Here is a 19,193-nt window from a genome sequence, read left to right on the forward strand (position 1 = left end):
TAACATTGTGTGCCCAAGATACTCTGAAAAAAGTATTTGTTCCCTTCTATCTTCAGTTTTTGTGCATGAGGGAAGAAACTGTGCCACATGACAGGATTCATTAATGAAATACCAGGACATCAGAAATCTTTGTAACTCTTATTTCTCTCTTGGGAGTAATAGAAAATGGGCCTCACAAATTCAGATTTTAACAAAGTTGTTTCTTGTCTTAAGGGGATGTATTTTTGTGCTGAATTATAGACTTTTTTGGTTTAATTAAACAGTTGCACTTCTCAAGGGCTTCTTTTTTTTTTACTTGTTTTCAGCTACAGCCTAGTCAGAAGATGCTTCCTGATAATGTAAATTCTTACCAACTTACCCTTAAGTTTCTAATTGGGTTACAGTTTTCCTAAAATATCACTAGGACATAAAAGTTAACAGAGTAGGCTAACTGGTCCAACATTTTGGTTTCAACAATTATTTTTATTGTATCTTTGAAGAAAAGAAGCTTAATACAAGTTTCTTTTTTTAAGAATACTTTCTTAAAATCTTCTTTCAGAGAAATGTATTAGTCTCCAAGCTATAAAAGTAGCACTAGGTCTTTTGAGCCCCATATTTTCATTGCAGATATTTATACCCTTAAAATCCTTGAGAGCAATTGTTACTTAAGAATACCTTTCTTCAGTTTCATATATTTACCCCTGGAGGGTCTGTGATCTGGATTCTGGATGCTCAGAATGTGAAGGAGAGAACTTGGGAAGTGACTAAAGGCTTTACCATCTTTGTTCTGAGGAAATACAAAAAAACCCCAGGCAGTCATGGTCTTTTCATTTGAGCATGTCAGTAAATTTTCTGTATAGAAATTACTGCTTAATTCAGTAACACTTTCAGAACATTTAAATAAATCCTTCTTAGACCCTACTGGATACTTTTTTATGTCATCTCAGGATAAAGAGGTTGATCTTTCTTTCGTAGTTGATTCTTCATTAAATATGTCTCTTTTTTGAGGACTCTGACTGTTGAGAAGTACACTAATTCAAATCCCTTAAGAAACATTTGAGAGGGATTGAGCAATGAGTAGATATCACATGGGCTTTAAATAAGCAAGTTTTCAAGAAGAAAAAGGGGTTTTGATCCCAAGTGATTGAGTCTCCTAATTAAATAAGCTGCACAGATTTTAGTGATTTTTATTGTTGCTTGTGGTTAGCACTAGCAAAAAACTGTTCTCTGATATTTTTAGGGTTGTTTTAAATAAAAATTAATAACTTAATTATAACTGCTCTTCTGTTGCTGTGACTGTGTGACTTTAAATACAAGCTATGTTAGGTTGAAGATAGAACTGGAAAGTATGGTCTAAATCTTCCTTTTGCTTGAGAACAACCAGTAAGTTGTGATACTCATACCTTGTAATTTATATTACAGCACTGTTGCGAACTACAGACCTTTTTTATTGCATAATGAATTCTTAAGGTTTGATGAGAGGATTTATGATCTGAAGGAGATGGGGAACACCTCCAACAAAATACAGGGCAAAATATTATCTTCTAGTAATCTCTGGAACTAAGAATTACAGCAAGAATTCTATAAAGTTTCTCATTCTACAGTACTGCCAGCTACTCTGGAAACAGCGTAAACAAAGCTCGTATTAAAACATTGTTCTCATATTGAAATTCAGTTGTATTTATACTGGTAGGAAATACTGATTTTTATATCAACTTTTGAAATTTAGTAGGTCTGTTCATATAATAATGATAAAATAATATTTTCTTCTCTTTCCTTCTAACTGAAATAAGTAAAAAATACAGAAGTAAAATGAAAAGGAGGGCAGGAATGAATGTTAGCATTTTGGATTACATACTAAAGTGTAGGTCAGTAAGGAAGAACATAAAGCAGCTGTAATTACATTTTGAGGAGATTCCAAAGTCCTGTTGCTAACTTTTAGTCCAGGGTCATTGTAGGGTGTGATAAAAGTAGTACAAAATTATACTTCAATCCTTTTTCTTTAACAGTATCTGCAATTTAGATGGAAGTCACATAAACATTCTGCTATTGAAAGCCCACATTTCTTTGACACAGGTCATACTGAGAAGTGTTTATACATGATTGCTTAAGGGACTAATGGAATTGTAGGGGAGGACCTAACAGCTTGGGTGTTTTGACCTGAACAGTATTTTGTAAATGGTATGTAGCATCGCTGACCTGCAGGCTGAATGAAGAACTCATTAACTTTAAAAGTCATTGATGAGGAATAGGGTTTTTTCTGATTATTATTAGACAAAAACATTTAAGAAAAAGAAAAATCTTGAACCCCTAAACATTAATGAAAATGGATAGAAGGGAATTTTTGCATTTTGAAAGTGGAACTGTATTTCAAATTATTTATTTTCAGGAGCAGATGAGAAGTGAGATAAATAATATGCTTAGGTAAATTTTCCTAGTCCAAGTAATTTAGCGTATTAGTTTACTGAACTACTAGGATTAGAGCATTTTAATAAATATTAAAGAGTGCGAAATGTCTGTATGCTAGAGGGTTGATGTGATGTGTGTCCTAGTAAGGTGTGACAAAAATGGAAATATTTCTCATTAAGTGGAAATTTTATGCTGAAATTTCTAGAAATGAAGGTGGGAAATCATTATGGATGGACAAAAGTAGGCGTAGGCCTCTGTTGTGATGGGTGCAAGTGACTGTATTGTAAACCAACAGAACATGGGGAGGACAAATGTGTGCTTTGTTTTGCTGAAAGTGGCTTAGTTGTGTTCCTCTGAAATAGTAGTTTTTCTACTTACATAGAAAAAGAAAGGAGGAAAATAATCTAAAACTCCAGAGACAAGCACTTAGTGCTTAGTGTTTGTTATCTTCACTGTTTTCAGAGCAGCTCTTCCCAATTTCTTACATACATGTGATGTGGTAAGAGTAAAAACTAAGTAATTATGAGCACTGATACAAATGTGAGGAGAATATGGAAGGATTTCTCTTTAACCAAAGAAAAAAATGTCAGGACAAGAAACTGTGAGCTTTTTAATGTTAGGGTTCTCATACTGGAGGTGTGCTTTGCTTTACCACTATTAAAATTTCTAGTAGAGGTTAATTCTTGTTGTATTAAAGAAGGAGGAACCATTTTCAGATAAAAAAATAGATACTACTGGTTAAGAAATACTATGAAATTACTACAACCAAAGATTCCCAAAATTATTCCAGCCCTGTATGGAAGAGCAGCAGAGCTGTGCTTCCTAGTGCTGTCAGTGTCATAAGGATTCAATGGTCTGATGTTACCAAGACCCCCAGCAGTGTCCAGTATCCCTCTCAAATACATGAAACACCATCACTTGTATTTTGCAGAAGAACTGTTTTGACATAGCTGTAATTTCTAGTGTGTCAATAGATGTGCTCTGATATTGACTGGAAGCCTTGGGTAAGATACAAGGTACTTGTCAGTGTATATGACTGTTCATCAAAGTGTGTTGAGAGAGATAGAAAGTGATGATTGAATCTTAAATCATAGGTAATCTTGGCTTTATTTCCCAGCCTACCCTTAGAGCTGAGGGTCCAATTTCAAGCTCTTTCTTTAGTTTATATACTGGGAAAGGGGGACATTAGCTGTGTTTCCTTAGTCATTGTTGGGTATGTTGGTGATAGATTCCATTTTGTCAAAAAAACCATTGGAACACTTTATAGTCAAGCTTTCGCATTGGACCCCATCCCTCCCCTTAAATAAAGTTCTCCCTGACCTGCAACTTCTCATCAGATTTTGCAAAGCTGTGTTGAATAAGAATGATGTTAAAATACATTTTTTTTTTTTGGCAAGATGATGCAGTTTTATACCTTATGGCCCCTTTTATCATCCCTGCTTGAGCAGTAGAGTTAGACAAGGTGAGATCTAGAGATCCCTTCCATTGTCAGTCATTCTATCGTGCTGTTACTTATGGATAAGTACTCGTACTTTGGCTTTCCTGGGGTTTTTTTCTATTCTTGTTTTGGCATTGCATCTCTTCCAAAGCAGCTTGTTACCCTTTAATGTCACTAAGACCCAATATTTATACAGTGATTCTGTTTTCTCCCAGGAAGGAATTATTGGAGCGGGGGGACTGGGTCTGGGGTTTTGGGTTTTTTTTTTTAGTTTCCCTCAAGCTTTGAACTACCAAAAGTAAAGAACTGTTTTCAAAGCCAAAGAGTAGTGCAAAGTGCTTCAGGATCCACTGTTCTATTTAAGTAGGGAAAAGCTATATTTGTAATAACCATTTGAGAAACCTCACCTCTGGAAAAAAAAAAATAGGAGATAAAGTTTTTGGACTCTGCTTTCTAGAAAGAAGATGGGAGCATTGCAGTCAAGCTGTAATGTAGCTTCTGCAAAGTGCGTCCTCATTCCTATAAAGGATACTTGAGTAGTTTGTTTTGTTGGGGGTTATGTGATTCCATGCTGTTGTGATGCTTCCTTGACTATATTTCACAATGCTAAGAGGCAGATGGACTTTATCAAAAAGTCACAATTCAGTTATAACATTGGCTTTTGTGACCTCTCTGCTTCAGTAATGCATCTTGAGAGCTTGATGAGAAGTGAGCAGCCCCAGAAGGCTGAGAGACAGAAGACTGTGTGATGGGCTCAGCCACTGGGCTTGGGGCTGCATGGGAGCCATTCTGGGTTAGGTCAGAGCAGCTTGAGGAGATCTGGTACGTACTGCGAGTTTGAATCCAGAAGGAGGAGTGCTCCAGGTCTCAAAAGTCTTGGGCAATGTTAAAATGTTGAGCAGTCCCATAGAAGAGTCTGATAGCTGTGCTGTTAGTGATAGCTTCCCCAGCTAGACAGAACAACAGAAGCACAGTGCTCACTGAAAGAGCATAGAGCAATTCGTGTTGGTCCTCTGTGCTTTGATGAAAACTGGAATGCGCTTGTACAGAGTGGTGTGCTGGCCTACCCTACTGATCTTCTGCAATCATGCTTGCAAAAAGTGTTTATCGTCTAACAGGGAGGGTAGGAGAAAAACTAATTACTAGAGTTCTGCATTTTAATGAGAATTGTTGTGGCTAAGGAAAATCAAATGCTAGCTACTGTTGATTAGTCAAGTTTTAGTATAGTTTTCACTGTAAAAAGTGGGGGTTATTTTCGTCAACAAGAAATTTAACCTCATGAACCAGCTTTCATCATACATGATGGAAAAGATCTTCTCTTTCCTACAAATTAAAAAAAAAAAAAATCCAAGAGGGCTGGGTACAAGCAGTCTGCCCCACTTAGAATACTCTGATAGTATTGGACCTTTCTGTGTCTTTCTCTGGTTCTGCTTTCTTCATCTCTGTGACTGTTTTCAGCCATATCAGCACCTGAGGTTTCCCTTGTGGCAGAAGGAGCACTGGGGAAGTATATCTCCTTTTGTGGGATCTAGGAATTTGCCCAGAAACTATTTCATTGCATCTGAGCTAGGATGAAGTTCAAATATGCATGCCAAAAAAAATTAGCACAAAACTCTTGAAGTTGAGATCATAACTCTTGCTTTTTTTCCAGTGGTTGGGGAATAACACAAAATTGCACATTTGGTGTTGAGAGCAAGTGTTTGCATTATATATATTCTAAAGAAGGAACAAAATCTCTTAATGTTGGAGCATGAAGTGTTTCTAAATTACAGCCTTATTTCATTCTTTTAGGCTTCAAAAGAACTTGTATTCAATCCAACTGACTCATTTATTTGAACTCTTCCATGCATCATCATACCACTTAAAGGCCTTTACTTGCTAACAGTCATTTCTGTATGCTAAGTGATGTGTTACTGTATGGGTCTGCTTTCTATCAGATCTGATCCTTCTTTTACTTCTCTGTAAGAGTCTCCTGGGCCATTTTTAGTGTAATTCTGAGCTGTTACAAGCTCTCAGCAGCCTATCAGTATTTATGTATATGTTATACGTACCTTGAAGAGAATTAAGATTTTTTTTAATAATTAAAGATTAAAAATTTGTATTTTGTCTGGGAAGAAATTCTAATTATTTCCAGAATACACTGAACTGCTTGGTGCTTATATTCAACTATGTATGTGGAGTGTTTTCTTCAGCAGCTCTTTATTTTGGGACTTTTATCTTTTTTACTACTGCAAAAATTGCTTCCTGGAATACTGTTATTAAAGAAAATAAGTGCTGTGTATTAATAAAATATATATTCAAAAATTATGTATTTTGACTTTTGTGTCTTCACAGAACCATTCTCATGATAACTTACTAGACAGTAGTGACTCAAGAAAACAAGCAGCTAATCAGCATAACTACCGTACGAGATATGCAGTGGAAGAAACTGCGAGGCCTGCTGAAGAGCTGGAAAATGGACACAGTTCTTCAGATGTAAGATCGTTATTCATGAGGCAGTCTTACATATTCCATTTTGACTCATTGAGCTCCTGCTTCATCTAATTAAACATTGTTTCTAGTGGAAACTCAAGTTACATTTTCCATTGTGCATTTCCTTTCACCTCTTTAAAAAATGAGGTTGAATTAGGTTTTCACATGCTGTTGTATATGTTTAGTTTTGACTAAAAGGTAGTTGACAAAGGGGAGAAATGCTCGTTTGTAAGGGCATTTTGCAAAGTGTATGTGTGCAATGTTAAGCCTTCCTTATGTTTGTAAGCCTAGTCAGTATGGCCCATATGGCCTGGCACTGTGGTCACCGACTCTAGGTGACCCTGCTTGAGCAGAGATTGAGTAATGAGACCTCCAGAAGTCCCTTCCAACTTCAACCACTCTGTGCTTCTGTAGCTATGGTAGAGAATGAGTGGTAAGAATACAAAAAAAATGATATTGAGTTTTTGTTTGATATTGAAAAAATGTGGAAATACTACATAAAAAAGACTTGATATTATTTTTGAAAAGGTAAGCTAGCCTTTTTAAATGGAGACTGAGAAGCACTCAGATCTCTGTTAATGTTGCTCTACACTAGATCTGTCCAGGCATAGGTATTTTCATACTTCTTTTCATTTAAATAAGTCCACTAAAGTAAAGGAACTATCTGCAAACTAAATCCCTTCTAACAATGTAAAGCTTCTATAATGCTGATATTTAGAACACATATAAAGCCTAGAAAAGTTTTTGTTGTATTGTCATGTATTATAACTTACTTGAGCTCCAAAGAAAATGCCTTTTTTTTTCTCTGCCCCCCCGGCACCTCCCCAACACCCTCTGCCCCCCTTGTTAGGAAGGGGAAGTAGTTGTTGCCAGTGGTGGAACATCAGAAGATGATGAAAGAGCATGGCACAGTGATGGCAGTTCTAGGTAAGTGAGAGAAAATTCCTTCCAATAAATCTGAAATAATTTTCTCTGTAAACAGTTAACGAGTAATAACTAAAACTTGTGCAGACTCAGAAGAAAAAAGGAATGAGAACTTGAAACTTTCAGGGTTTAACTGTCAGTTATATTACTAACTAAAATTTAGGGAAGGTTTTGTCCTCGTTTGCTGGAAGCAAAATTGTTTTCAATTGGTTTTACAGGAGAATAATTCTTTTCAGGGGCACGCACACTTCATGCATGTGGGTAGCAGTTTCCTATGGCTGACAGGCTGAGCTGTGTGACCCGTGGTTTGAAATTAGAAAGCAAAGATTGAGGTAGCTTCACCCATCTTTTTTTATTGTCGTTGTTCAAAGCGGTTCAGAACCAGAAGTAGTTCAAGCGATATCCAGACTTCAGCGTGCATCAGCTTGAATTGACCAAGTAAACAGTGATCTGGGGATGCTATAAGTTAAGCTTCTGGCAAGACTGAATGATGTCAAGGCTTTTGGTTTACTACTATTTAAATTGTAGATGGAATATAGGGTTTTTAAGCATTAAGGTTTAAATTATTGAGATATTGTTACCTAGATTGTTACCTGTAATCTTGTATTAGGTTATATTGTGTAATCCAATGCACTCTGAATTGCTTTTTAACTTTTGGTTTTTAATTTCTTTTTTTTCTTTGGCATGCCATACATAGTGACTATTCTAGTGATTATTCTGACTGGACAGCAGATGCAGGAATCAATTTGCAACCACCAAAGAAAATTCCTAAAATTAAAACAAAGAAAGCAGAAAGTAGTTCAGAGGATGAAGAAGGACCTGAAAAACAAAGGAAGCAAATTAAAAAGGAGAGGAAAAAGGGTATTGAGGAGAAAGATGGACCATCAACATCACCAAAGAAGAGGAAACCCAAAGAGAGAAAACAAAAGGTTAGAGATTCTTTGTGTATTACAGGTTGCTTATACCTGCTGACTTGAAATAATTGGGTGAATAATTCAGTTACATATATAACTTAATGTTGTCTAATTTTAAAATACATCATGACTTTTACTTGTAACATGATAATTAACAACTCTTATAAGTCAAATGATAGATGGCTGTAACAATATGCTTTCTAAATAAGATGCATTTCACTTCAGGAACACTTCCAATGTCTTTATCACCATCCTTTCTCACACTGGAAACTTCCTTTCTGTGGATATATTAAGTCTTGGTATAAAATGCTGGTATTTTTTCAGCTCTGCTGACTTGTCTGCCTGTATAATTTAGCTCTGCACTACCATGTAATTTTTGTCTCTCAATTTCTTGGTATATGATATTTGCATTATGCTTGTTACTATATTCCCATCAAGTGGAATATCACTTGATCAGGGTTTGTTGTTGTCTGTTTTGTTTGCTTTCTAATATAATCATGTCATTTCAGTTCAGAGGAAAATTTTCAGTGACTTTGGCTATTTTAAGTGTGATTTTTGAGGGGTTATTTTGATTTTGTTAGTTCTGGAAACTTCATTCTTCATTCTTTCTTTACAGAGATAAGAAGTAGATGCTATTTACTTTTGTAAACCCATAGTTTCTATTTTTGTATACGTCCTGAGGACCTCGCTGCCACCGTCCAAGCTCGCTTGGCCCCGGCAGATGAACCTTAGGATTAAAGGGTGGGCTCAGTTCCGCGCACACTGTGTCTCACCTAAAAAATCCAATGCGCAGGCTGGAAGGTGTAAAGACCTTCCCCGGATCTTCACTCGCGAAGACTGGCCATTATTATTATTATTTTTGTAATATCAAAAGAAACTAACTGTATCATCCAAGAAACTAAATACCTGCATATTGTTTATTTATAAGATTAGAAGTCCTGGGCATTCCTTAAGATCATTGTTTCAATGTGTTGGCCCTCATTAGAAGGTAGACTGACAAAAACAGCTGTTCTAACATGCAGGTTGGCATATTGTCAGATTGACTGTGAATCTGTGTTACAGCATGCAGGATGTTAGTTGGTAGTCTTTAGTCTTTGTTTAGGCTACTTTTTGTTTATTGTGCACAGTCATTGGTTGTACTGTCCATACTAATAGTATATTGGTATTTACACAGCCTGAAACCAAAAGAAATTATCAAAAGAAAGAAGAAACCCAAGGAAGATAACAAAAATAGATGGTGGGGCACTTTGTTACTGATTGAAGCCTCCAGTTTAGCTCTTTTATAATAAAGACTGGTTGACAGCCTAGTATTTCCACTTAGATTAAAGCCAAACTGAGTGTTTTGGGAATCTTGCATCCATTTTGGTTCCCGTTATTGAGATGTATATCTCTGATTCAGAAAGTATCAGACTTAGATATTTCAGATTTTTAAAGATGAGCTGTTCCTTTCTTGAGTCACAAAAAACTATTAGGCTGGAAAGAACTGCAGAAAATAATTTCTTTCCTCTGCCGCTAGGCTGGATTAATTATACCTGTAATTCCTGACAGATGTTTGTGTTTGAAGCTTCCTGTGGTACATTTGAACTCCTTCCTGGGCAGAGAGCTCCCAGTTGTTTCTAGTAGAAAGTTTTTCTGATCCAAAATTTGGGCTTTTCATTGAGGAAAGAAGTTTTGACTGTCTTTGTAACCAAGCACAAAATCTTAGGAATTAAGAAAAGAATAGAGAAAGTTTGACATTCATCTCTACTAACACATAGGCTTCATGATCTTGAATGGTGCTTACATTTCTAATCCCCCTTCACCAAAAGTCAATCTAAAAACTGATACAGCAGTGAAGAAGGACAAGGAAGGAGCACCCAGGAAGATCAAAGGGTATAGAATTTTTTTTCCCTTTGTGCAGACACAGAGACTGACTCTTAAAAGGGCAAGAGTTTGGAGGAGATATGAGTAAAAAGCTTGTATAAAACTATCATTGTTTAGAAATTAATAAATTCAGAATTAGCACCCATCAATAACACAGGCATGAAGCTCAAAAGAAGAGTTTTCCCATTTCACCCCTACCCTCTGAAAGTAGACAAAAACCCCAAACCCACCTGAGCATTTAGGCAGGTTGTGGAACTAATTACCAAAGGGCTTAGTAGAGTTTCAGAAGATATTATATAAAGTTGCTGTGAATAGTCTTCTCCTGATGATTAACTGAGATCAGGCTTGGCTTCCAGAAGGTCTTAAACTGATAATTAATGTGTATAGTTATAACAAGGAAAGATTTTTCTGGGTAAAGGCTATTTCTTATTAACTTCCCATAATCCACCAATGAGCTAGACACTTTTCTCTGACACAGTGTAATCAGTTTCTCCCAAGATAGACCTGCTTAAACCTCAGAATCCACAAGGTGCTTCTATGTTATTGGTTTATTACAACGGAGAGGTTCTGGTTTGGGTTTTTGTTTTGTTTTACCTGTATTTATGCATTTTTCCTGTGATACCCACTGGTGCACTCAAAGTACTTCTCATCATTTGAAACCACATTTGAATTTATGCAATGGAATTACACTTGGAGCATCCTATTTGCAGTCTGGGGATGCAGAGTCTTCCATCAGTGGAGTGGTTTTCTATACCACTGTCCTAGATTGCTTTCTGTACACACACAGGATTCTGTTAGTAATTTCAAAGCAGCTTTGCTCGAGTGGTTGTACAACCCCCTGCTTTATCTGGCCTGTTAGATACAGACATGCAGTGTTCACAGAGAACCATTGGCTGCAATGAGCTTCATTGCTTTCAAGTGTGTGACGTGGAAATACAGTCTGGAAATGCACTTCTACAGCACTTTGTAGTAAATATACCAGTAAGTAATGTGAATGTACCCCATCCAGGTCATTTTCACATGACTTAGGTCTGTTTATGTGCATTAATCACTCCGTCCTTTTATGCGAGGTTACTTAATTAAAGGCAGCTGAATAGTTTTAGTTTCTTTTTGGCCAAGGCAAATGTGTGAATTTGTTTAAAGAGAATTGCATGTTTCAGTTTTATCTTTTTGGGCATGAGACGTAGTTACTGGACCGTTACTAAATTCAATTTTTATTAGACGAGCTCATTCCAAACTCTCCCTCCCCCCCAAAAAAAAAAACCCCAAAGGCAGTTAAAATATATCCTCACACTGGCAATGATTTCCTTTATACATAAAATATATTTAAGAAATAGAGATTTTAATAGACACTTGTCAAAATACAAAGCTTCCCCAGATGTTAGTTTACTCATATTAATTTTCTGTGTACGTTTTCTTCAGAGGCTGGCTGTGGGAGTTCTAGCAGAAAACGGCTTGACGCTGGAAGAATGGCTGCCTTCAGCATGGATTACAGACACTGTTCCTCGGAGGTGCCCATTTGTGCCACAGATGGGGGATGAGGTATTGTAGTTTTTCACTCTGTGTCCTTGGTTCTTTCAGCTTGTTTTTGTCTTTTTTTTTTTTTTTTTTAATCTGTGAATTTTTGCCCAGAGACTTACAATCAAAATATTTTGGATTTTCTTAAAAACATTTTTCAGTCTGGCTAAAATCTGCTTTTGCTTCCTATACTTAAAAATACTCTGCACATATTGCTTTGAATTTTTTGCTACTGTTGCAGTAGCATTCCTTCTTGTACAGTCTTCAGTGTGTTAATTTACTTATGACACCTGTACACAAGTTGTGTGAGGTGATCTATCTAGTGAAAATATTCCTTAATTGTAGGGTATCTTGTATACTGAAGAATAGGTAAGAAATAACATGAAATTAAGTTTGGAACACTTACTTCAGTTCGGGACATGAAGTAAAAAACAGGAATTAAACCTCTGTAGGGAGATTGTGGGTTTTTTGCTTAATTTGACTGTTTTGGGTGTGGGGTGTCATTTGAGTTTTTTTAATTCATTTATTCTGAAGAAAGACTCTTGTTGTCCTTTTCCACTTGTGTTTCTGATATCAGAAAAATGCTGGTATTTTACAACAGAAAACCACAAGAGAAGTTTGGTATATATGTATTTTATACAAACCAGACTGTAAACACTTTGTAAACATGACCCAGATATCTCAAAATACAGTAGCAAAAGGACACCCACCAGTTTCTACTTTGGAATATGTAGCAAGCAAACATTACAGAGAATTGTATGAATAAGTAGTATCAGATGGAATGCAATCCTGAAAGCCAGTCTATGCATGTTTCTTAAAATCCCCTTAGGTTAAAATAAGAGGAAATAGCTGGCTTATACTGTAATGGGTACTTTGTCTCTTCAGGGATCACTGCATTTTCTGAGGTAGTAAACAGAGTTGTTGTATAGCTCGCACCTTCAGAATGCTGTTGGAGAAATATTTGACATGGTGGCAAAATTACTTAACTTTAATCTTGAACTAAAGCTTTTAGTAGGCGCCACCTTAAACTGAATCAGGAGCAGAGGTTGCATGTGCAAACAGTTTTGTTTTTACTGGATCACTTCACTGATGCAGTTGACAGCAGCACAGCTATGCAAATATTACATCGACATTGCTAGTGAGGGAGGGAAGGAGCATTTCAAGTTGAGAGTTGCAACTGGAGAAAATTCTTATGGATTTATACCCTCCAATAAACATGTTTTGGAGATGGTGCTGTTCAAAAGATCAAGTCTAAATAAATGTATTTTGTGCTTGATACTGTCTGGATACAGTGAAGGAACCCAAGATTTATCTTTACCTTACCTTACAAAGATTTATTGTACCTTACATTTACCTTTTAGCATCACATCGGTTTAGTAACATAAACTGGTGTGTTTGGGTTGGGACCTGCTGAATAGCATGTACAGTGAGTGTGCACTAGGAATATCTAAATAGGGTGCATCCTTTAGCTGAAAATGCTTTATATTAGCAAACACAAAATTTCCTATCCTGTACCTAGAAAGTAGGAATAGTTGCTCCAACAGAGAATATGTTTGTAATCAAGCTGCTCTGTCTGAAATCCCATCTCTGATACTTGCCTTCCACAGATTTACTTCAGATTTTACTTCAGAAAAGAAATTATTCGTTTAGAAAGTTACTTTTGAGATTCATAGAAAATAAAAGGTTGGTTTAATTAGAGTAATGTGGTGATAAGAGATCTCATGTGTTCTTCCAGCAGTTTAGTGGATGGTTGGTATGTTTTTAAGATTTGGAAGGAGAGAGACTTCAAATTCGTTCTCTTAAGCTGTACAAATAAGTAAGAAAAAACAGTAGTGCTACATTTAGTTACACTCAGTGCATAAGAATAGCCCATACCATCGCATTTCCCTTTCCGAATACTGCCACTTACCGAGTTCTGTCATGTGTCTTGAGGAATGGTGGAAACACACCAGAGAGATGGGACTTCAACTTCCCTGTCTGAATATTGAAATGCAAAGCATGTTCATTGGAGTATTCTGCCAATAACACGATAAAAAACGGTTTTGTCTGGGTGCCATAACAAACACGCAGAATCAGGAATTCAGGAAGAATAAAGCTGTTTCCTGGGGAAAGACATGAATCCTTTTTTTCCACAGGTATCTTCCTAATCTGTTCTTCTGACAGAAGATGCAATGCTTAGAGCCATATACAAAATAAAAATGTTGCATTTCTGTAAACAGTGGGTTGAATTTATGTAGTGGTTTAGCAGAAAGACTAAATGTAGCAGGAATTGTACATAGCCTGTGTGCTTTTTTGTTTTGTTTTTTGTTCCCATACCTTTTGGAAGGTATGGAAAAAAATTGTCACAACATTGAAAGTGCAATGGAAATTGGCCTTAGATCTGTGTCTTGGTAGCCTCTGCTCCTTTTCCTGGCAGATTCTGACAATGCCAAAGAGATTCTCACTGCTCTCAAGCCTTTTGTAATTGCTGTGTGTTTTGTCCTTATGATGATATTGTGCCTACTGAATACTCTAAAAACAAGGGTTAAAAAAAATTGTGGGGCTGAGTCCTTCTCCATTTAAAAAAGTTAAAAATTGCCATGTGACATTGAGTTCAGTACCTGTTGGTGTAGAAACTTGACAGATACTTCTTTATAACTTTTTATGACACAGGAGTTTTGGAAAGGGTGTAGAAATGCAAGTACTGGTATGTTTATTTGTATAAATGTATTTTAAAAGTTGAAGAGGTCTTTTCACTCTGCTTTTTGTTGTTGTTGTTCTATTGGATCTTTACATTAAAACTATTTTTCTATCATGCTATTTGATGGAAATCCCATGTCGGGACACTTTTAGAGCATCTTTTATCTGGCATGCATTGTACCAGGAGTACAACTGTTTATCAGATCTTTGTTCTAATTAGTTTCAGGAACCTCTGTTTCACATTTCAAATACATTCCTAGAATATATGTTTATGGTTTTCAGCTTACTGCCTCATTACAGTGGTGATTTATAACAAAAACATTCATCCATGTGGTATCATATACAGTAAGATCAAAGTAAAACTGTTAGACTCTGAATGTCTGAACCATAGAAATTTATACTGGAAGGATTAAAAAGAACTCAATAAGCACTTGAAATACCTATTTTTAGTTTTTTCATCTCTTTGTTGGGCTGGTTTTTTCAGTGGTATAGAAGCAAACATGAAATCTTACCAGAACAATAATTAACAGCAGTTTTTTCCTTTTGAATATATGTCATGTTCAAAACAGACAGGATTAGCTAGATAGTGAGTTTAGTGATACTTAGTTGTTGACTTAGGGCTGTCCTGTAGTGATGAATAACCAGGTAGATTAGTGGAATTCTTGTTGCTGTCATTGAATTGTTCTGTAGTGCAATGATACATGAACGGTTTTGTTACTGATTTTGTTTTGGTCTCACATGTAATTTAGGATATTTTGCTTATAGGGCAAATAGGGTTCTAAGTCTTTACTACTTTTTCTGTAAATATTTATCTAATAACCTCTTTTAATTTTCCTCCACTTAATTTTTTGGGAACCTGCAACTTTTGCAGGAAAACAGACTGAAAAGAAGTTGATAAAATAGAAAGTAACCATGTTGTATGGCAGTAACGTGTTAGCATTTCAGCTCCTCAAAGTCTTTTTAGGGTAACTGTCACATTTCACTTCTAGGTCTACTATTTCCGACAAGGTCATGAAGCATACGTTGTAATGGCCAAGAAGAACAAAATATATAACATTAATCCCAAGAAACAACCGTGGCATAAAATGGAATTGCGAGTATGACTTCTTTTTCTTTTTTTGTTTGTATCTTAGTATTGAAAAATCTTAACTAACCAGAAGTAAGTTATTGATACTGATAATTCTACTGTGCTCTTAGTATTGCAAGGTAAGGGGAAAAAATTAATAGTTAAATGAAATCAGGTCTTAAACTGTACTGCTTTTTCATCTGCTTGAGCAGATGAGGTACTTACACTTCTTAGCAAAATATTTTTCAAACATATTCCATTGTAAAATAATAGCTTGTTTTGGAAGACTGAATTTACATTCTTGATTTTTACATTATCTGGCAGAAATATAGTATATTCAGTATAACCATATTTTAGTGTTTCAGAAAGCTGTTATAGTTATCTTAACTTCAGTAGTAGTACATACTATTTTGTTTATTCCAGGAGCAGGAGCTGATGAAAATAGTTGGGATTAAGTATGAAGTGGGATTGCCTACTCTCTGCTGTCTTAAACTAGCTTTTCTTGACCCTGATACGGGTAAACTGACTGGAGGAGCATTCACCATGAAGTAAGGAAAGCAATATTATATTCAAACTGGAGGTTGGTTTGTGGGGGAGAGGGAAGAGGAAGTGTGTGTGATGTTGAAAGTTAAAAGATAACATTAATGTTGACCTTGTGCTTTTGAAGTGTTAAATTTTAAGTATTAATTTTTTTATGTAAGTGATTTATGTTGTTCTCTTGCTGTTTTAGCGCTTAATAGTTGTGTGTTCTGTTGTAATTAGGTACCATGATATGCCAGATGTCATAGATTTCCTAGTTTTGAGGCAACAGTTTGATGATGCAAAGCATAGGCGATGGAATATAGGTGAGTTGTGGGGGGAGGTTTGTTTTGTGCTTTTGTTGGTTTAAGTGTCTAGCTATTTTCATGATAATGTTTTTAAAAGTAGGTTATGGTAAATAAATCCTAATACTGTGCTGAAGTCAGAGAATAAGCTCTGCTTGTATTCAGGTAGGGAGACCTACTTTGTCCTTGACTGAAGGAGCAGCAAACCAACAAAATACTGAAGGGCACTGTAAAAGAAAGTGCAAAGAAAATGTCATTTATGTGTTTGTAGAGGGGAATTAAGGGTACTTTTCACAAATATTGTGTTTACTGCTAACTGATAACTTATTGTAGCCTAGATAATGTTTGTGTCTTTGTTTAATTGAAGACCCTCTTACAACTGCATTGCTACTAGAATTATTTTTTTTTCCAATTTCTGAAATTTCTACTGGAAATATGGAAACACCTCCAAAATTTGAAATTGATCTTTAGATTGTACAGAAAGAGAATGTTCTTTCCATCTCTTTATACTTTTTGAATTCTGTTTTAAACCTTTAGTTTAGTGTCATTGAAGAATATATAGTTGGAATTCACTGCCATGTGATGTAGGAATTACTTCGATTCTTTTTACTTTGCCTATGTGTGGTTATTTTGAAGTATTGGATACTGGAAGAATGTCCATGATTAGGTCCTCCAGTCAGCTCTATTTCCTAGTCATCCTTTTCATATGATGACAAAGGTTATCTTTCAGCAATGAAATCTAACTAGAAGTAGAGAAAGCTGCATTATGGCAAAACGATCCTTTGAAGTGATGGGGTTTTTTTTCAGGAAATCAGGCAATACGTAAATTCTGATTCATAAAAACAGCCTTAGATTGTCCCTGAAACTTAAAAGGTTAAGTAAGTATTACTGATTCTCCAGAGTACAGGATTAAATGTTTGCCTACGAGAAATTTGTATATGATACAATATTTTCAGAATTATTGGCACTGTAAAGTCCTTTCAAATATTTTAGTATATTCTATGATGTGATGTTCTCCCAAAAGTAAAAGTGATAGCCTTCCTTTTTGTTTTTCATTTGAAGTAGGTCTCAGTGCTGTTTTCGAAGTGCTGTCCTCTCCTAAGTTCATTGGTTCATTGTAGCTAAGTAACCTGAAGAAGTGACATGGATAGATGTTAAAAACTCTTCTTTTGTTTGTTGTGGGTTTTGTTTGTTGTTTTTGTGGGTGTTTGTTAGTTTGTTTCTTACCTGACTTTTCTGCCAGGGAACAGGAATTTGATCTCCTGTCCTTTGATATCCTTGCTTAGGTTGTGTGCCTTAGCAGTAGATGTGTAAATTAATGATGCCATAGGAATAAGTTCATCTCATCATCTCATATTTACACTGTGTTGTCCAAAAAGACAGCTAGTCTTCAGTTCTATAGGGAATTTGGTAAAGACTGTAGGCTTCTAATCCAGGAGGAAATGTAAACCTTGATTTCTTCTTTAAAGATCATTTCAGTTTAAGGATCTCTTAAGAGACAAGGTTGATCAGCATTGACTAATATGTCACCATGCTTTGCTCTTTCCTAATGCATGGTCTTGTTCTCCTCTGTCATCCAGTACATGTTTTCCCACATGATCACAGCAGCATAAGAAGAATTATTGCCACACTTGGTGAACAGTCTAGCCAACAGTCACCTGTCAGCTGTTATGACAGAAATCCAGGAGTAGAGGAGGGGTGGCATCTCCTTCCTGGACTGGCAACTATGTTTTGAGAAACTTGGAGTGTGGGAAAAAAATCAGAGCTACACAAAAAGTACTGAAAGTGTCACAACTTTCTATAAACCTTTATTCAATGTAAATAATATCAGTTTCAGGTCAGTAGTGTTTCATACCAGCTTGTAACTCTGACAAGTGCATATTAGAAGAGTTCATTCTTCAGTTTTTCTTTTGGGTAGTAAAAATAGTGGTAAAATCGTCTCCTTCTTTGTAACCGTATGAAATGGTAAAGCAGAGCTCGCAAAGACACTGCTTTTAAAGCTGTTACTGCTCTTCCAGGAGCCTTCCAGAGCATTACCCTGCACTCTGTATATATATTTTACCAAGTGTCTGCTTGTGTACTTGACACCAATCATGCACTGCTTTGTTGCACTGTGGAACACAGTATAAAAATGTTCCTTAAAAGTAGATCATATTTTCTTCCAGGATAAGGAGAAATGCCTTAGAAGTATGTATGAAACTCTGTTCCTAAATGTTTAACCACAGAAATCTGAAATCCTAAAGGCTGGTCTGACATGCTCAAGTCTCTTGAACTTTTACCACAGCTTTTTATCAACAAATTGGTTTTTTATTTTGTTTTGGTTTGGGGTTTTGTTTGTTTACTTGTTTTGTTTTCATGTTATACAGTTATTGGTTTGTCTTCACAAAAAGACTACTGTTACTATCTTTTCTTGTTCGTCTATGATTTATAGCACTTAGCCTAAAAATCAGTATTTTTATAGGTACTACTTGTAGAGTCACTGGATATAAAATTATCTGACTCTTAAGTTGTTGAAAAGTAGATTTATTTATTTTTTCCTAACCTATAGCAATCCTTGGTGTTTTGATGGAGGTTTAGTGGGGTTTGTGTCTGTTTTAGGTTTTTTTTGTGTTTTTCTTGCTGTTTGGGTTTTGTTTGTTTTAAGCAAGAAGATTTGCTTATCTTTCGTATTTTTAGTATTAAAGGTATATTAATGTATGAATCATTTCAGAAAGAACAAACAAAGTTTGAGAAATTACAGGTTCTTACTTGTATTCAGATTGATGAAGGCACTCACAGTTGTACCTACACACATTTCGTTGTAGAACTGATCACTAGGGAATGCCATATTGGAAGACTGCACTTTAAGAGCTCTTCAGAATAATTTATTCATTTAAAATAAAGAATCCTCCCTTATTTACATTTTTGATCTTTCATTTCACACATTTCTGGTATACTTGGTACTGTTCAGCACAATTAGGACTATTAATAGAAGCTTTATAATTGCCCTGGAATTCCTTGCAACCCATTCAATTTAACATTTTTTTTAAAAGTGCAGTAAATAAAGCAAACCATTTTTGAATCTATATTTACTTCCTGTTAATTCAGACAACTGCAGCAATTATTTG

General features: G+C 35.8%; 1 protein-coding gene across 3 annotated transcripts in view; it reads left to right on the forward strand.

The window, feature by feature from the left end:
* PHIP (pleckstrin homology domain interacting protein) overlaps positions 1–19,193 on the forward strand; it is a 114,842-nt gene that overhangs the window by 73,410 nt on the left and 22,239 nt on the right. For all 3 annotated transcript variants that reach the window (XM_050314254.1, XM_050314255.1, XM_050314256.1), the window contains exons 21-27: positions 6,161–6,301; positions 7,149–7,225; positions 7,920–8,151; positions 11,422–11,541; positions 15,186–15,293; positions 15,686–15,810; positions 16,025–16,107. In XM_050314254.1, coding sequence (XP_050170211.1) covers positions 6,161–6,301; positions 7,149–7,225; positions 7,920–8,151; positions 11,422–11,541; positions 15,186–15,293; positions 15,686–15,810; positions 16,025–16,107 — 886 coding nt within the window. The remainder of the gene's footprint in view (positions 1–6,160; positions 6,302–7,148; positions 7,226–7,919; positions 8,152–11,421; positions 11,542–15,185; positions 15,294–15,685; positions 15,811–16,024; positions 16,108–19,193) is intronic.

Source organism: Myiozetetes cayanensis, unplaced genomic scaffold, assembly GCF_022539395.1.
Source record: "Myiozetetes cayanensis isolate MyiCay16 unplaced genomic scaffold, myiCay2020 scf2-11, whole genome shotgun sequence".
NCBI lineage: Eukaryota > Metazoa > Chordata > Aves > Passeriformes > Tyrannidae > Myiozetetes > Myiozetetes cayanensis.